This window comes from Condylura cristata, unplaced genomic scaffold, assembly GCF_000260355.1.
Source record: "Condylura cristata isolate star-nosed mole 26May11 unplaced genomic scaffold, ConCri1.0 scaffold00004, whole genome shotgun sequence".
NCBI classification, from domain to species: domain Eukaryota; kingdom Metazoa; phylum Chordata; class Mammalia; order Eulipotyphla; family Talpidae; genus Condylura; species Condylura cristata.
This window is the reverse complement of record NW_004567105.1, coordinates 38,808,905-38,829,170: the sequence shown is the minus strand read 5'-3', so window position 1 is coordinate 38,829,170 and position 20,266 is coordinate 38,808,905. Positions and strand designations below refer to the sequence as shown.

Here is a 20,266-nt window from a genome sequence, read left to right as displayed (position 1 = left end):
GGTTGGAAAAGGGAGGTTTCAGGTTCCCTGTCTCTAAGAAATGATACAAAACTGGGCTGGGGTGCAAAGTAAAATCTCAGACAGAGGAGGAACAGCACCCAGCTAGGGTTGGCAATCGTGCACAAAACGTACTATCTATCACCTGTCATTTTAATAACTTTTATTTAGACAGTGCATGCTCACACACATATGTTCATTCTTACAATAAAACCTTGCAACCTAAGGAGAAGACAGTTACCCCATTTCACAGTCAAGAAATGTATACGAAGTTGAGAAAACTCCCAAATATTTACTCTAAGTTAGTAGCTTGTAACCAAGAGTATATCATTTCATATAACCCACTGTTCCTCCACAACACGGTCTCTATCTCTGCAGTTTAACATACTCCCACTTCTGGGTGTCAGTCTCCTGTCAACCCAAAGCCCCAACATGTCTTGTTCTTCACCACCAATGTAAATGAATCCACTCTTCAAAGCTCACATAAGTCTCAATTCCCCCCCCCCCCCAGTCTTTCCTAACCCCCGGTGATGGGACCATCTGTCTTACATCTCTACGTTTTGTCTGTCCTGTATGTGGCTACAAGTAGCTGTTTGGGTTGAATCCAATCACCACAATCCCTTGTGCTTTTCCCTCCCTGTTTTGATCCTTCTTCCTTCCTCTCCCCTGCAGAATGTCTTTGATTTATGGCTGTCTGTTACATTGGTATTTTATTTATTATTTCTTTTTCCTGATCCCTTATTTGGCTTCCCTATATTCCTCCTATAAGTCACACCATCAGATATTTTTCTTTTTCCTTCTGGCTTATTTCACGGAGCATATGGAAAGCTGTGTAGAAGTTCCTCAAAACTACTAATATTGGAACTACCATAAACCCAGCAATTCCACTCCTAGGAATCTACTCAAAGAACACAATGAGTTTCATTCTTAACAAGATTCAAATTGTTGCCCATTTAGAGCTACAAGATTATTCTAAACATTGCATCAGGGCTTTCATGAAAGATATGGAACCTCTCCAATTTCCAATTACTTGTTTATACATAAAACCCACTGACTAAATTGCATCACTAAATTTCACAATCTTAATCAATGTTTAATGTTTAATCAATGTTTAATAGGAAGTATGACCTCATACAACTCCATATAAACAAACATATATCTTCTACAATTTCAGTCCCATTTCTTCACTATCACATTTCTGTTTAAAGATATGAAAAAATGTTAAAAATCAATTTAGGAGCACATTCTTCAATTAAAGAAACATTACTTGCAGGAAATTTAAAATAGAATAAAAGCATTTTTATTGAGATACCACTGACACATAAAACTATATTAATTTCAGATATATGACAAAATGACTCACTACAATAAGTTTAGTTAGCATCTGTCACCATACATAGTTATAAATTTTCCTGTGATGAGAACATTTAAGATTTATTCACTAACCAACTTTCAAATGTGTCATGCAGTGTTATTAACTATAGTCCCCATTACATTCTCATGACTTACTTATTTTACCACTAGAAGTTCATACCTTTGACCTCCCAATTTTGCACACCCCCTGCATACTCTTCCCTCTGACACCCTCGATCTATCCCCATATCTGGTAGGTCACAAACAAGTCAATACATTTCTGAAGATTGAATCATATCAGCCATATTTTCCAATTTTAATGGTATGGAACTAGAAATTAATTATAAGATGAAAACTAGGGAAATTACAAGTGTGTGGAGATTACAATTAGTAAATAGGCTATGAGAAGATAAAGACATGAAAGAATAACCCTGAAAATACATTGAGACAAAGGAAATATGTTTTTTTAAGTATTAAAAATAAAAATCTTCTCATGTAATATTAAGACCCCAGGGATCTCCTTTCACATCATACCAATGAGTAAGGGATGGAATTTAGAACTATCAAGTTCTTGCCTCTTTACCAACATTTGATGTTTGTTAACCTATTTCTAGCTTTGCCCACCTATTTCCTAAGTATCCCTTGTATCCTAAGCATCCATTTCTCAAGTATCCTAAGCCTATATTTACTCTGGAATAGTCATTTACCCAACTAGTCAAATATTTCTCCATCATGGGACTTAAATTGCTCACACCTCTCTCATATTCATTTAACTGTGCCTGATAGCTTCCCACAACCCATAGCTATCATGTCCTAAAAAAAATTAATAAGTATGTTCTAATATGTGTTGACTTAGCTATGCCATTTATTTTATCATCACAGCATCACATGTTTTCACAACATGTCTTAATCATCATCACAGTGTAACAGGGTGGGAAAAGGGAAGTTTCAGGTTCCCTGTCCCACAGGGAAAGAAAGGGTGGAGCTGAGCAGGGAGGAGAAGCTGCAGAGGGACTGGGATGAGGGAGGAGGAGGAAGAGCAGTAAGAAGACCTGGAGGAGGCGCATGAAGCAAAGAAATGCGTGAGGAGGCTGGCTTCCTTCTCAGCCTAGTTTATACCAGGGACTTGGGGGACTTGGAAGGAGAATCTTGAAATAGATGAGGTGAAAAATCCACAGGGAGATTGGCAATGGCATCTATTATCTCGATTGCGATTTTATTCTTTTCCTTCCAGGCTTGTCTTGTCCCTTCCGTCCCTTTCCTGTGGGTCCCACCAGGAGGTGCCTCAGACTGTGACAGGCTTTGGGGCCTCAGTGGCCCTGCTTGGGCCAACCCTGTTTGGCTGCACATTTACCCAGGAGGGGCTGGGTAAATGTAGGTGTTTCATGTGAAAACTATTTTCTCTATCTTTTCCCTTCTCTTCTCGCTTTTGAACACTAATTGTATTAAAGTTCCTCCCCCAGAAGATCTTATACACTAGAGTATGTTTTGCCTTAATGTGGCAGACGGCAGAACCCATTCAGAGCATGCAGGTTTGGGATATCTGGGTGTCTCTCATGCTGCCCTGTACATTAGGGCCACTGAATCAAAGATAGATTTGTTTGCATTGTGCAGTCCTTATGTTATTTCCAGCTACACTGCTTCCCTCCATTGATCAGGCTCACAACATGCCCTAATCATCATCACAGTGTAACAGGGTTGGAAAAGGGAGGTTTCAGGTTCCCTGTCTCACCTCCTTTCTCTAACCTTTCTCCAGATGCCCTTGATACATATGATCATCTTATTTTATACTGTAGTTATTCTTTTTGAAGGTTAATTAAAAAAAAAACTATAAAAGGAATGCTAACACTTACTTCAAGCAGCATTTGTTAATTAACTTCAGCACATTCACAAATATGGTTACAACATATTTGGATTTCTTGGAAGGCAAAATAAAGGTATCATTTATAATTTAATGTCTAAATTATACCTTACCTTAAACTTAAAGTTTTAAAAAAGTTTCTCCATCAATTAACTTTCAAAAATTATTAATATACCTCCCATGCTACTTCAAATGGCTGCTTTTAAAAGAGAGGTAGCTTATTTTTTAAATAATTTTTATGTACCTAAAATTAATGAACAGCTGCCTCATATAAGACACCACCTGCAATTGAATTAAAATTAATTTTAAACTCTAAGCAGACATCTTCTCCCATTAATAAATAAGTACATGAAATTATCAATTATTTTAACCAGCTACTTATTACAGAAAAATAACATGAATTTCCATGGTTACACTTAAAGTCTTGTCACATAATTTGCAAAATGAGGGCAAATTATAAATACTGTAAAAACTGACTAGAGTATTCTTCATATTAGAAAGGAATCTGCATAGTATGAAGGGTGATGGAAATAATCATGATAACCTTGTTGTTGAAATAACCAAAGATGTCTTTAGAATTGGTTTAAAATATATGAAAATTTTAGCAAATGAATTCTGAGAGTATTGTTATCTGACATTTCTAAGAAACTATCTTAGTTTCTTAGTTCCAAAACTAAATTCTTGTGCATGAACTGACTGACACACGAGTAGTGATAAGTATGTGAAAAAAGGAAGTTTTATGATAAACTTTTACTGAAGACTTATTTTTCTGGAAGACTTTTACATATCCTTAATCTAATTTTACCTTGGCTCCCCTAACAACCTTATGAGACAAATTCTATATATTCAATCAATGAGGAGAAAGAGGCTCAGAGATTTAAAGTTATTTGTGTAAACTCCCATAGCTAATAAATAGCAGAGATAAGAATTAAATCCACATTTACCTACCCACTGTACTTCCCATAATAATTTCCATAATTTTAATATGCCAAAATGGGCAGGTTTTTATTTGACGCATATAAACATTTTATATCCCTTTGTTTATTAAATGCAAAAAATTTCCTCTGACAAAGATTTTTAAATAATAATTACATGTGGCTGCACATGTAAATATGCAAAGTAGTCACCCAAGTACAGAAAGGACCAGGTGTGCATACAAAGTCAGTATCTGTTCTGATTTAATTTTCAGCACTAACACAATGGGTTAGTAAAAGGGTGACAATTATAAGTAGCTGCTTAACATTAGTGGGTAGTAGATGTTTCTATCAAAGTAAGTGATCTGGTGAGAACCATGGGTCAAACAAAACCTAAAATCTTATCAGAATTCACTAATGTTGTCTTGCCAGCTATGGATACAACTGCCTTGACTGCTGATGAAGCTGAGGCCCCCTCAGTATCTGCCAGATTGCTTCTGCATGTACCCAGAAGATGCCTAGGGATTCAGTAATATATCAACTCATATACACTCCTTGGGAATCCTTTGGATTTTTCTCCATGTTCTCCCAGCCAAAGGAAGTACATCATACCCCTATAATCGTTCTTGGGCCCCTTTAAAAGAAGGTCCCATTCCCAGACCTACAAACTCTTGAGGCACTTCTCTCTTCATAGCCTGTTCGAAGCTACTCAAAATTGGGGGGGGGGGGAGGGAATGTTCTAAGTTTGCTTTCTTCTTTGGGACTCAGGCTCTAGAGTAGCCTTAGTTACCAAATATAAGTCTACTTCCTCACCATAGCATTCTATCTCTCTTGCTATTTAATGGTAAAACCAGCTAGTTCAGGGTCTCACTGAGGGTCTAGGAGTTGAGTATCAGTGCTATCACTACTGTGGCCTGAGCTTGAGCCCCAGCCAGGGAGCTGACCCACATAGCACAGCAGACTGCTCCTGTCCCGCCCGCTGCACACTCAGCAGTGGATTTCAGTCAATCTGCTTGTTCCGCTCCCCACTCTGTCTCTGGTGGGTCCTCTCACCTCGCCCCCCCCCCATACCACCACTGGCCTATATCCCAATTCTATGCAAAGATAAATAAATCAAATTTATGAAAAAAAAAAAAAAACCCAACTAGTTCAAAGGGTCAATCAGCCCTTTACATACTTGCATATACACCCCTTTTCCCTTGCTATATAACCAAATTACATCAAGGTAATAAATAATATAACAGATTCTGGGGGCTGGTGTAACACTGAAATAGTTATGTTCCTGTTCTTTACTAGGTTTAAACTAATGCTTCTCCACTGGAAGTAACTGCCTTCCAGGAAAATCAGACTATAGCTGGGTACATTTTTGTTTATACAATTGAGAGTAGGGAACATCATACATGGGTGTGCTAATAGCATTCAGTAAGTAGAGGTCAGGGATGCTGTAAACACCCTACAATCACAGTCCCTCACAATAAGAATTACCCATTCTAAATGTCAATAATGCCAAGATTGAGAAACCCTGATTTAAATTAAAAACATTCTAATATACAAAATATATGACTCCACAGGCTCAAGAATGAATACAAGCACACTTTAATGAGGCTTAAAAATAATAACAATTTTTAAAAATCCATTCTTAGAAGGACATCAATATAAAATTAGTCTAGGAATGCCATCCTGACCCTTAAGGGCATGAAAATCATCAAGAAGCTTGTAAAAATGCAGATTTTTAAGACCCAACTCTGACCTACTAAGCAGAATTAAGGTTGTGTCAAAAAATCTACATTTTTAATATACTCCTCAGGTGATTCTGAAACCAGGTTGAGGAAGCCAAATTGTATGTTGACTGGGAACAATAAATAAAATTCCTCTCCAGTTGAGAACAGGCTGAAAAACACTGAATAACTACCAAAACATTAAATTGATAAAAATAAAAACCCTATGCCTTAAGCCTGTTCTCTTCAAATTTCCATATGCATAAGAATCACCTGCAGATCCTATGAATATATAGATTATGATTTATCAGGTCTGAATAAAGGGTGAGATTCTACAATTATTTTTTTAAAAGATTATTTATACATACAAGAACTGGGGTACAGGCCACGAGTTGTGGGGGTGAGAGAATTCCCCAGAGACAGAATGGGGGGCAGAACAAACATTTAGACCAACTGAAATCCACTGCTGAGGGGAGCGAGCAGTGGATGAAACAGGAGAGGTGTGCCATGCCATGTGGGTCACCTTCCTGGCCAGGAACAGAACTCATATTGTAGTGGCTGTGGAGAGCTTCATAGTGCTGTTACTTTAACACTTTGTGCCATCAGGGAAGCACCTGATTCTACAATTGTAACCAGCTCCCAAGTGAAGGCCCATATTATGTCTTGAGTACGAAGTCATAATAACTAAGATACTGAATACTGAGACCTTACAAAACAATTTCAGAAAGAGTATAAAGGCAGACTACTTACCTTAGCTAATGAGAATCCCAATTCTCATTTTCATCTCTATCTGGAAAATGGGTACAAACTTTAAATGGTCCCTATTAGAAAGTCAACTCCATGAAAGTAAGAGTTTCATCAATTTTACTCATGTCTATATCACCTATGTGACTAGCACTCACCCAATGCCTGGCACATAATATTTGCTCAACAAATACAATAGGTGAATGAATGCTAAACAAAGAGTCTCTACATGAAGGCTAATGATTTACATCAACAATAAATCAGAATCCCAAGAAGAGTTGATAGACGGGGGCCTCCCTGGTGTCCTAGAGGTTAAGGCTCAGCACAGTTACCCCAACAACTTGAGTTCAACCCCTGTCCAGGGAGCAGAATCACAAGGGCACACACCCTGGACCTCTGGTCTACACCCCAGTCATTCTATGCCAAAAAAAAAAAAGCCTAAATTTCCCCTACAGAGAGAAGTTCTTAAACCGTATCATTCATGTTCTTCATCCTACATAATACAGAGATGTACTATGAGTTGTTGGCTGAACTTAGTGATCATGAGCTACAGTTAAATAATCTATGAATATTTCCTAGGGAAAAAAAATACATACTTTGGAGGAAAAAAGTCAGTTGACCATGACAAAAATATTCATAAATATGGATAGACATGGGTAGTACTGATTGATTTCTCAATTTCCTTTCCACAAGAAACTATGCTTAAGAGAAAATTCAAAGAAACTTGATTTTAAAATTTAGAAATCTTCCCACAATATCATAGGGTACCTTGATTTCAGGGGAAAAATGCCCTTTCCTCTAACTTGACTATCTTAGTGGTGTCAAATTAACAAATAAATGGAAATTGTTTATGAGTCAGTGAAAGTAGAAGTATGGCAGAGAGTAAATGATGAATGGTAGCAGAACTGCTAGTGCAAATTCAAACTTAGCTATGTCACTCGATAAAAATCTTCAGAACATTTGCTCCAACATTCCTCAACTAGAGAAGGAATGATTCTCATGAAAAGAAAACAAACCAGATTCAGCACTGTAAACATGTTACATAGCTGTCTTTGATGCCTAAAGATACTTTAATATTACCATATGTCATGTTAACGCTAATAGTTGTGTATATGTTTGTTTCACCAAGGTTGATGGATAGATGATGCTATTAGGCCCATTCATAAGAAATATCCTTGCTCTTCTCTGTCTTCTTTAAATTGATGATTGTGGTGAAAAAATTATGTGCCAATTAACCAGACATGGGGAGACCCAAAACTTGTCAAACTTTACTCTGAGTGTGTCTGTGAAGTTGTTTTGGATGAGCTTAATATTTGCTTCTACATTTGTACAAAAATATACATAAGGGGCCCTCCCTGGTGGCAAACAGGTTAAAACACAGCACTGTCAAGCTAGCCGCAGTGGCCTTCAACACAAGTTCAATTCCCAGCCAGGGAGCTGACCCACGTGGCCCAACAGACCTCTCCTGTCTCACCCCACTGCTCCCCTCAGCAGTGTACTTTGTCAGTCTGCCCGTTCCTTTCACTACCCTTGCAACTCTGGCCTGTACCCTGGTTCTGTATGCATAAGTAAATAAATCTTAAAGAAAAATACTTAGGAAGACGTCACTGGAATCATTGTAAATAGTAAAAGTAATTGAAAATCATCTAAATATCCATCCATATAAATTGAGAGGTAAACAGATCATGATACATTTACACATACATAGAAAATGCTGGGCCTTCCTGGTGGCCTAGGAGTTAAGTTTCAGTACAATCACCAACTGAGTTGGATTCCTGGCAAGGGAGCTAACCCACAAGGTGAAGTAGACCTCTTCTGTCTCGCATGCCAGCATCCCTCAGCAGTAGATGTCAGTAGATCCGCCTGTTCTGTTCCCCACTCTGTCTCTGGTGATTCTTCTCCCCCACACCCCCACCTCTGGCCTACACCACAGTTCACATATGCATAAGTAAAGAAATCTTTTTTCTTTTCTTTTCTTTTTTTTAAGAATAAATAGAATAAAAATGCCAAGTAAGAGGGAACATGCCCTCCTGACTAAGTGAACCATGGCATAGGTCTTCGACTGCTCTTGGACTAGACCCATCACTATTAGCTCTCCTGGTTCTCAGCCTGTTGACAGCAGATGTTAGGCTATGTTGGCCTCTAGCATCTTATAAATCAGAACCTTACAATATAAAGAGAGCTAGAGAGTGAGAGAGAAAGAGGTCCTATTAGTTCTGTTTTTCCAGAGAACCCTTATTATTATAGTAATACAGTAACCTAGACTTTTTTATTTGAGAAACTCTACCATAACACACCACAGAGAGTACATCATTAACCATAGTTTTGAAAGCTGTAGTGTCTGCTAGAATTCCCTAATTAATCCCATAGGGCCATGTCATCTGGTTGTGTATTCCTGTTCAGTTAGCAGGCCTCCCATTAACTCAAGTGGGGAAGTGTGAACTCAGAGCATCCAGTGCATTCTACCTTTTTCCCTTCGTAGCTCACAGAACTCTCTGTGAGGCCATCACTCATTTTCCCTATGAATCCTCTCAGTTTGGCTCTACAGTCTAGTAGTTAATGACATACAGGTACTAGCTATGTCTGGAATTCATCACATAATGAGTAAGTTGTCAAGTGGAAGGAAAGAAAGAAAGAAAGAAGCAAAAAGTAGAGGGAGGGAGGGATAAAAAAAAAAAGGAAAGGGGAGCTTATTTTCTATTGCCTTCCTGTGTAGAAGATAGCTACTACAGTTTCTCTAATGACAATGAGCTGCTTTCTGAAAGAACTAGAGGTACTTTTTTTTTTTCCATTTCCGAAACATTTTATTTAAGTTCATCAACTAACTTCTTGAAAAATGTCTTTAATTGAAAATGTGCATGCTACTCCTATTTTGATAAATAAAACTGAAAGTGGGTGTCAATACTACATTTAAAAGTAGGAGTAGATTTGTAGGTGGCATAAATTTGAACTCTGGGTTTACCCTTTGTTGTCTGGGTAAATGGTTTGGGGGAAATCATTTGATTTCCAAAAGTTGTCTCAACTACAAAACATGAGATTTTGACTGCATCATGAGATTGGGGATAAAATAAGATACTGTATATGGAAAGCATTTAAAATGTTGCTAAAGATCATGTGTGAATTAGTAGTGGGGTATGTGTTATTACAGCCCTATTGACAAACAATAGCTGGAAAAGAGAAAAACAGAAGACTAGAGAAATTGCTTGTTTTATTAAGAATTACGTTCATATTACTTTATACATGAGCTACAACTCCTGAAATACAGAGCATGAAAGAAGCCAGAAGAGGTGCCCTTAATCAAAGGAGTTCATTAAGAAAACAGAAATGGAATGGGAGGAAGCAGTGTTCCCTTTTACAGGAAGAGTGAAAGAAATAGACGTTGAACTCGATGTCTAAATATAATCGCTTAGTATTGGTTAGAAGACGGGTACTACTTAACACATAACAAATGTTTCAAATGTTTATTATGATTCCTAACTCAGCCTTCAGTTTGTACTTATTAAGCACCTTTTCAATGCCAGATATTTAAGTGAACAGTTTTGCAGAGTGTAGAGAGGATTCAAATCTCAGGTAACTGCATAGTGTTTGGTAAAAACAAAGGTGAAGATGGGACTATTTCAGGCACATGTGATCACTTAATATGCAAGTCACTTATCAATTCATGCAATCCCACAAATAATGAGTGTTCTGAATGAGTAAATTCCTCTTCTTTCACTACTCAAAATTACTTTTTAAAATTACATTGACTGAGGTAACACTGATTTACAGCACTGTTTGTGATTTAGGGGTATAGTTTTACTCTTCTGCAGATCAAAATTACCATCCCCACCAGCAACGCACCCAAATCCTCCACGGCGATCCAATGGGTCTCATCAAAATAACATTCAGATGCCTCCTTTTTCCACGTTTCCTAATAAAGCTGTCCTGTTTTTTACATTGCCTCTATTTTAGAACTTGATAGAATGCAAGGAAAAGAAGCAGTATAGGATCACAAGACATATGTTAGAGGTGGCAGAAATGCATACAGACACATATATGAATTCCCAAGTAAATAATCTAGCACATAATAAAGTATATTTCAACTAGATAAATGTATCTAAACTAGTATGGAACAAAGTGTTCATTTTTTACTCAGATAAAATATAAAAAATTAAATCTATGTGCATTTAATTCATAATAAAACAGTCAAATAGAAAAAAGTCTAGAGAATGAGTAAATTATGGACAGTTATTCACAAAAGTAAAAGGTACTTATGCATTTGTATTGTTTGCTAGGGCTCCTTAATAAAGCATCATAAGCTGGTGGTTTAAGCAAGATATACTGGCACACACATTTTTAAAATTTTTTTTAAATTTCTTTTTGCATAGACAAAGTGGGGTATAGACCAGAGTGGAGGGTGAGAGGATTCAGCAGAGACAAAGTGGGGAGCAGAGCTGGCAAACTGACTGAAATGCACTGCTAAGGGGAGCAGCAGGAGAGACAAATGGCCCGAAGTGCCATGTGGGTCAGCTCCCTGGCTGGGGATCAAATTCAAACTGCAGCAGTGACAATGCTAAGACTTAACCCCTATGCCACCAGAGAGGCCCGGCTCACAAATTCTGAATCAAAGTGCTAGAGGATTGGCTCCTTCTGACAACTGTGAGGAACAATTTGTTCCATGTTCCTTGACTTGCTCCTGGTACTTTGACAGTCATCTTTGTTGTTCCTTGATTTGTAAGTGTACCACCCAATTTCTACCTTCATAATTACATGATATATGTGTGTTACCATTTCCCTATTTTTTTGTGATGGCAGCAGTCACACTGGAGTAGGGTTCTACCCCATCCCAGTAAGAGTTCATCTTGAAAAGCTCTATCTACAATGTCCCAAAGAAGGTCACATTAGGAGATACTCAGACTTAGCACTGAACATATGAAGGATACAATTTGGTCATATTACTGTTATACGATAATGAGTAAAGGGAATAATCAGGAAACTGTCAAGGATAAATAGATGAATAGCTAAGGAGGGCCAGGAGACAGAGAGCCTTGCAACTTTGAAGATGGAATTCAAACTTGATATGGGGAACAAGTCCCTGTGTACTGTCAGGGAGAAAAAACAGGGTTTGGTGAACAATAATTTTAGGAAGGGGAGAGATAGGGACAGAATGACTGAACCAAAGGTGACATGAAGTAAAAACTTCTGTTCAGAAAGCTACTGAATGAATAAAAAATAATCTGGCCCATCAAAAAGAAGTTATTCTTTAGAGGGTTCAGGTTATAGCAAATGATTTCCTATATTCATGGCAATTTGAAATGAAGTTCTCGCTAACTTCAGAACTCATTAACAAGGCATCAATTATCAATTTCAGTAATTATGCATAGTATGCAAATATATAAACGACTCACTTAGGCAGAACTGTTTTCCTATTCTTAATTTGACACCAAAAGCTTGGAGAGCAACAATGCCAGCAATTTTAAGGAGCTTGGGAATCAGGAACATGTTTCTTCACCATAATGCAATATTGGGCTGACATAACAGTAATCCCTGGTGGGTATTATGCAGTGAAGAGAAAAATTTAACAAATGAGTGATTCCTGAAGACACAATCAAAAATAGAATGCCAAGACAGTCCTAACATAAGATTAAATCATGGACTGTCAAGAAGGAAGATAGTCAAAACAGCAAAAGCTCCCACAAATTAGGCTTTTAAATGAAGAAATAAGGAAGAGCCATTCTGGAAAACACAATGTCCATCATAATCTGCCACAATTTTTACAGATTATATGTAGTGACAAGAGACCAAATGAAAAGGGGAGCATTATAAACTTTAGCAAGAATCAATGGGAAATGAGGGACACTGAATGAATAGAGAGAAATTATAATCTGTAAAAGAAATATATGGTAAATACCTAGAAAGATAAAGTCAGTAAATACACTTCCAGATATTTAGATCCTTTATATCTAAAAGTTGGACAAATCATCCAGTCATAGACTAGTCATCATGTCCAAGGCTTAGATGAGCGATGGAGGTGGAAGCAGTAGACAGGAAAGACCCTCCATCAGTTCTTTCTCACTAAGCTTCTACCCTCTTTCTCTTTCTTGTGCCTGAAAATATCTGGAAGCTCTCTCCTCCAGTAGATCTGGTTGTTTTTTCTCAGGCAGTTTTCAACCTACCCCAAACTGGCTTTCAACACCACCCTCACACTCCAGTCACCATTGCGGGTGTCCTCCATGTCACTGGTACATTCAGTGGAAAGGACCCGTTCAGATTTAATCTTTCCTGAGTTCTCATAAACATAAGATTTTCTTCTTCAGTCTTCTCTTTTCTTGGTTTCATTGGCATCCCTTTCTGTTTTCTGTATTCATGAAAATCTTTGTATAAAATGTTTCAATGTACTTTATATAACTCTTCCATTTCCTCAACTACCATTTATATGCCAAAATACCCTAAATTTTATAGGCAACTTAGACATCTTATCTCTGAACTCCATATCCAGTATATTTCAATTGGCTACTTAACTTAGAAGGACTTCACCCTCATAATGTGGTTTACTTCTGTGAGGTACATAATGGTATTTCCACCCTATCTGTTGTCTAGGGAAACTATACCAGTACATCTGCCTGATGCACAGGTCAGAAACTTAAGTGATAACCTTGACACCTCTTTCCTTCTAGTATACTGTCACCAGATAATCAACTGGACTGAATTTATCTCATAAATGCTCTCAAGTTCCCCCACTTCTACTTTTAGTGCAAGATATCCTGTGTCCCATTCACTGGCCTTACTCCCTGCAGCCTGGATGTTTAACTTAAAATACAAATGCAAGCATGATGCATCTACCTCTTGTTCTTAGGGTGCTTTTCAAGGCTGCACTTGTCATTATTAGTCTCCTCGGGTACCTCTTGATCTCTGCCTTCCTTCAGTGCTTCCAGCTGAAGACTTTTAAACACGCTGATGCCTCCACCCAAGAATGCCCCTTTCCTACCTTTATTTCTATAACTCAGTGATTTTTAGTAAGCTTCCAGAATGAAACTCTTTCTTCAAGCCAAGTTTCCCCTAACCCTACCACCTGAACAAGTCAGATCTACAAAGCTACATCTCTTTCGGGATGCTCACCATAGTTCTAATAAAATGCTATTGGGGGTAATGAGCTGTTTATCATCTTTCTTGCCTGGGAGAATACTAGTCATGTGTATTTTATTTATGCTTCAATTCTAGCCCAGCCTTGAACAAGATAGGTACTTTGTTTAGATGAATATCTGTCAAATGAATAAATGAACTCCAATATTTACCAGTGCTGTTTTAACCTTTATCAAGAAAACAATAGCAAAAAGTAGCAGTAGCCCACAGTTAATAAACCCCACAGAGTAAATGCTGTAATGAGTTTATATTACCTTATGATTGCTTTTATATATGTTTACATAACATTTAAGTTTATGTATGACAAGTTTAATTGTTTATATTATTGTTGATCTATAATGTGCAACTTCCCAAGTTTAGTTAACAGAAGTTTAAACATCCTTAAAATTAACAAAAACAATATTATAATGAAAAAGAAAATCATATTTAATCAGAAAAGTATAACCATGAATACAAAAGATGTGTTAGAAGTTCTTATGTATAAAACATTCAAGATGACTATAATAAGCCAACATGTTTTTGCATGATTTTCTTAACTTTTGAAGATTATACCTTCAAATGATCCAAACAGCTTGAAAAAAAATTCAATAATTCTCACTATGATGCATTTTGAATAGAAAACAGCTGCAAATTTATACTACACATAAACTTGCACAAAAACTGAGTCATCTACTCTTTATAATTAAACGAATTTTCAATCAGATGTATAGATAAATAATTTAATGTAGCTCTCTGGCCTCTTCCCCTCCCATAAATGGCAATCCTCCCATCTGCTGCTTGGATTTTAACCCCCCCGCCTTGAACTCTTCCATAATAATCTATTTGTATTTTTGGTAAGTTTCAAGCAATTTTTAATTACTATTTGTTGGCTCTACTTTCAAAACATGCCAGGAATTTTCTTCCTCCTCTTTGTCTTCCCATAGCTTTTCTAATCCAGACCACTGACATCATTCCCTAGATCACAGAAATATATTTCCAAATGGTCTTTCTGTTTACATTTCTGCTTCCCCCACCAAACCCAAGTTCCTCTTAGACAGTAAAGTCAAAGCTACCTCTTTGGACACAGTCGGAGGACATCTCTCTCCTGCTGCAGACAATCTAAAAACCTTACAGGCCTCCCTACATTATTGTTGTCTGCTTTATTCTCTAATTGCATTTCTCTCTCTCTTTAATAAAAGGACGAGGATTAAAAAAAAAAAAAGGATGAGGATTAATAGAGACAGAGTGGGGAGCAGAAGAGGCAGGTTGACTGAAATGCACTGCTGAAGGGAGCAGCAGGTGAGACAAGAGAGGTCTGCTGGGCCATGTGGGTCAGCTTACTGGCCAGAGGTCAAACACAGGTCACAGCCATGGGACTCAATCGTTAGCCCACTAGGGAGGCCCCAACTGTACATATTCTGATTCATTGCTTAATCACATTATCCATCTTCCCGTTAATACAACATCCAATCTAGTTTCCATTTGGGATCTTTCCATTTGTAATTCCTCCTGGTTAGAATGAACTTTTCCAGATCTTTCCAAGCTATTTCCTTATCAAGTCAAATCAACTACTAGCCTTCACGCATCACCTCCCCCAGAACTTCTTCCTGACCATTCCATCTAGATTAATCCTCAATAAGTCTTGCTACAATCATCCTGTTTCATTTCCTTCTTACTATTAACTGCTATCTGAAATTATCTTCTCTGTTTCTGCATTTATCCACTTACTCTGTCTTCTGGTTTATATATAAGCTCCTGTGCACATGAATCTTAATCTTACTCCTCATTTATACTAATGCCTATGAAAGTGCTTGGAGGTTACAAAATAATTATCACATGAGTGAAAACACTTAACAACAATAAAAGCAACAAGTCAATAAAAGGAACCTTATGTTAACATTTACAAAGTGGTATTACCATATGATCACATTATATTATGTGTCTTCATATTATTAACAATACAATGAGGCTTATAGTTTAGAGAGCTCAAATATTATAGTAAAAAATACATTATTCTACTATGTTCCTTTAAATCCACCTCTTGTATAAAACCTTTCAAGATGAGGAAGTTTAAATAAATAAGTATTATGAATGCAGAAGGAAAGCTATGTCTTTCCTCTGGCAAAAGCAAAACTGTTTCTTTAGGATGAAGCCACAAACATTTCATGAAACGCTTTGGGGCTAAAGGTAAATTTAAAAGTATACACTGCTATTTTTATTAGGTAACATTATATTACAACATTAGGTAAGTTTCAAGTGTGTACTATGAAAAATAAATTTGTGTATATATTGCATTAATAAAAAGTCCAATGAAAGTACAATAATAACTTTCACTAGACAGTTGACTGTATTTACCCACCCAATTTACCCACCTTCCCTTCTACCTTCTCTTCTGCTAATAAACAATTGTTCCTACATTCTAAAAGTTTGTTTTGTTTAATATAGATCATGTGTTTGTTTTCTCTATAGACCATATAAGAGTGAAATCATGTGGACTTTGTCTTTCTCTGTATGACTTATTTCACTATGCATAATATTCATGACAAAGAAAGCCTAGGGAAAGAGAAGAAGGTTGTTTCCCAAAGGTCAATAAATCCTCTTATGGCTAAAGAGAGGTTTCATGTAAATATCTGAGGTGTTGCACCTCCAAGATCTTGTGCACATCCTTTGTACTTGGAAATGATAAATGTAGAAGCCTCCCAATACCCATAGACCACATATCACCAAATACAGTCTCCTCACTTATAAGACCGGCTGACCAGCTATACAAAGAAGGGAAATGATTCAGCTCTGTGCCTTAGGGAAATGAATTCTATCTTAAGGTTTTAAAAGTCAGAGCCATAATATTTATGAATGTCAAGAGTCCACTCACTGTATTTGTGCTGTTGCCACGTGAGAATAAACTACATTGGATTATTAGCTCAGATTTAAAAACAACTCAGAAACTATTTATTCCACTTGATCCATTATATGAACAAAGCCTAAACAAATGCTTTGAATGCAACCACTCAGATGACTTACAACAGCAAGCAAAATAATGGTGGACACTTAATCTTCCTGGTAATTGATTATGTATGTTACACAACACTGTCTGTAAAAATCTAACTACAATTCGAACAGCAAAGGACAGTAATCATGTCAATATGGTAACGATCTGACTATCTAATGATGAAGAAAGAAGGCAATTTTATAGAAGAAGTATTGTTCTAATTCAAGAAACCAGCCATATTAACTTATTAGTCTGACATATAGCAGATAGCTAAAAAAACTTTAATTTGAAAGATAATTATTTGGGCTGATTAATATACTTCAAATTAAATTCACTGCTTTTAATGGTGCCATCAACTAGACAACCTGGGAAATTAATAAATTTTGCATGCAGTAATCCTAGGAAATTATAGAGCTGAGCTACAAATCATTACAAGGATTACCTTCACAATAGGCATTGTCTTCTCGTAGAGCCCTAAAACCATCTCGACAGCTACAAACGGCCCTGTCGTTCAGATTTCTGCAGACAGAATTTTCCATGCAGTTATGCTTTTCAGAACAAAAGTCATAACCTACAAAAAAAAAATCTTATTAAGATGAATGAAGAAATGACATGACAAAGAAAATACAACTTGCTTATGGTAGGTTTCTTGAACTTAGAATCTATTTTTCCCTGAATGATTTTTTAAAAAGATTTATTTATTTATGCATACAGAACTGGAGTACAAGCCAGAAGTGCAGGAGCAGTGAGAGGATTCACCAGAGACAGAGTGGGGAGTAAAACAGGTTGATTGACGAAGTATACTGCTGAGGGGAGCAGTGGACGGGTCAGGAGAGGTCTGCTGTGCCATGTGGATCACCTCCACCACTGGGGATTGAACTTGTGCTGAAGTGGCTTTAGCTTCTTAGTGCTGTGCTTTAACCCACTGCGCCACCAGGGAGGGCCTCTCTGAATGATTTTAATTGATATCTTCATCAACATTTAATAAGATCACATGTGTGCACCAGAGTTCTCCATTATGCTAAATTCAATCAATTCCTCCTTCAGGTTAATCCCATGTCTTCTTTGCTTTTGATTTTATGTTATCTACTCCCTAATATTCTCGTTGCAGTCTTCCAAATATCTGAACCAAAGATTCTTGGAGTCCAAAATGAACATTTATAACGGAAAAGAAAACAGTGGGAAAATAAACTGAGAATGAGCACTTGAACATTATCAGTGACTCTGGGGAAGACAGGCCACACCAGATGAAATGTGCACATTTGTGTTGAAGAAATGGAACAGACATTCTTTAAAAAATTTTCAATGTGTTATCACTTTCATCTAACTTTCTCTGAAAATCTGCAAGGCAAAGCATGTCTATGCCAAAGAAAAAGAACATTTTTATGAATGACAAAGATTTCACAGATTGCAGCAAAGCAAAGAAAAATTGAACATTTTATAAACAGTGACACCAATCATGTGTAATTTCTCAGGATCTTTTTCCTGTATGAACCCCTTGTTCAGAGATCAGCTGAGATATTGAAATAAAACATCTGAACACCAGAATCTATACTTAATGAAAATGACATGATTATACATCATTCAAACAATTTCAAACTACCCAATGCATAAGTTAGCCACCTCATTTTACACTGTCTGACGAATTACAATTTCAGACCATGTAGGAGAAAAAAGAGGACTGAGAATGTATATTCCATGCACCTCAAATAAACTCATCTTCCTATAGCCATGAAAAGACTCATATTTGGGAAACTCATAAAGATGTCGTTTTAAACTGGTTCATCTTCTGTGTAATCAAGTTATAAAATCCTGGAATTCAGAGAAAGGCTTGAACAGCCTGAATTACAGCCAGGTTGGATACTCAGATACAATATAATGGTTGGTGGCCATTCCAACTGGGGCTATAATGACTATTCTGAATATCACCCCAAAATTAAAATAGCCCCCCTTGCTATATAGCTATAGTGTATAACAAAACCTTGTCTTACAACTTAATAATTCTTAAGGAAGGTGATATCTGCAAATGTAATGAATTTATTAAAAAGGGACAGGAAAAAAAATCAAAGGGATCAGTGATTTCTACACTAATCAACAAAATAGAATGAAACAAAGCCCAGAAAAAAATATAGTCAATAACAGCATTTAAACCACTTGACAATGTTTCTTGACAAGTTTCTTCACACTGTACTATTTCAGGATAAAGGTTGAACATGTAGAAATAAATAATTCACTTCTAAGAAGAGCAGAAGTTAATTTTCTCTCATATGGTCTTTTTTAAAAATGTTTTCTTCAAGTAGCTGAGACCATATTTCTTAAAATGCATTCCACTGTGTTTTTACAATGCCTGAGGGAGAATAATTTTAGCTAAAAAGCCAACTTCATACTCTATCAAATAACTTAGCACATCATCAGCCTAAAATGAAGATTTTGAAAAATGCTTCATTTTTATAACAAAGTTACTAAAATAACTGACCCACCCATATATATGCAGCAGTTATGTTATAACGCATCTAAATCTGTGTAATAGGTCCTGTTGGTTCCAAGCAACATTTAGAGGTCTGTGACTAAGAACAGGTACTATTGCTGATAAATTTTAATGTTTTTTGAGTTTATATTTTTCAAAACTCTTTTTTAACTTTGCACTTGCTATATTTCTTTTTCTCCCTTTTTGATATCTTGGCCAATCTATGCCATCACTATTCATGTCACATCTCTTATAAACAATTTCCACTACTTCTCAGAAATGGTAGCCACCCCCCATATCAGCACCAGATACTATACAATGTGTAATTAATGGGAAAATTCTTCCACTATCAGGAAACAATGTGACCATACTTAACTGCTGCAAGTAAAAGTTAGGAGTTACCAGCTGGGTATTTTTTACAGACTCTGATATTTAAAAACTGAAAATTTTGTCACTCAAATTTCTGATTTCCTCTAAACAGAGTCACAAAATTAAGTTGAGTGACAGCACAGTTGTATTAATGCTTAGATACAAACTGCCATAGTCAAAAAACTAACACCAATAGGTAGAAATTTAAGAATAAAATCAAGTGGGTTGTGTCTAATCTTTAGGGAACAAACTCAAATATCAGGTAAAAAAAGCAAAAAAAAAAAAAGCCTTGTTACCTTACCTTCATAGTTGCATTTCTAATCACACACACGTACTTTGTGAGAGTCACATTTGCCTCCAATCTCTACCACGCACTGATTGTGCAAATTACTAGCTTTTACATAAACGGCCCTTCCTAAACCTTCAGTATTTATCATAAGTTAAATCAGAGTAGTATCTACCTAACAAAAAAGGCAGGTTCAAATGAAACTATACAGGTAAAAGCATAACAGTAAAACATTTGCTAATAATTAAAGCAGTCAGAGTGTTGCTAAGAAGCCACAAGTCAAACATGTTGAGATAGATACTTACCACAAAAGTAAATGCAGTATTTGTGATGGGTGGATCAATAATCTAACCTTCCTTTGATTTCCTCCTCTGGAGTTTAACCTCAAAGACACTAAGTTTTATATTACTTTGGGAATTTCCAAATGTACAAAAAACCCTGTATTGTTTATTAAATGATGTTCTTTC

General features: G+C 36.6%; 1 protein-coding gene across 3 annotated transcripts in view; it reads right to left on the bottom strand.

Annotated features, from left to right (window-relative positions):
• The window catches only part of NELL2 (NEL-like 2 (chicken)), a 334,876-nt gene that overhangs the window by 163,638 nt on the left and 150,972 nt on the right, over window positions 1-20,266 (bottom strand). For all 3 annotated transcript variants that reach the window (XM_012720507.1, XM_004675947.2, XM_012720508.1), the window contains exon 13: window positions 17,120-17,248. In XM_012720507.1, the coding sequence (XP_012575961.1) occupies window positions 17,120-17,248 (129 nt within the window). The remainder of the gene's footprint in view (window positions 1-17,119; window positions 17,249-20,266) is intronic.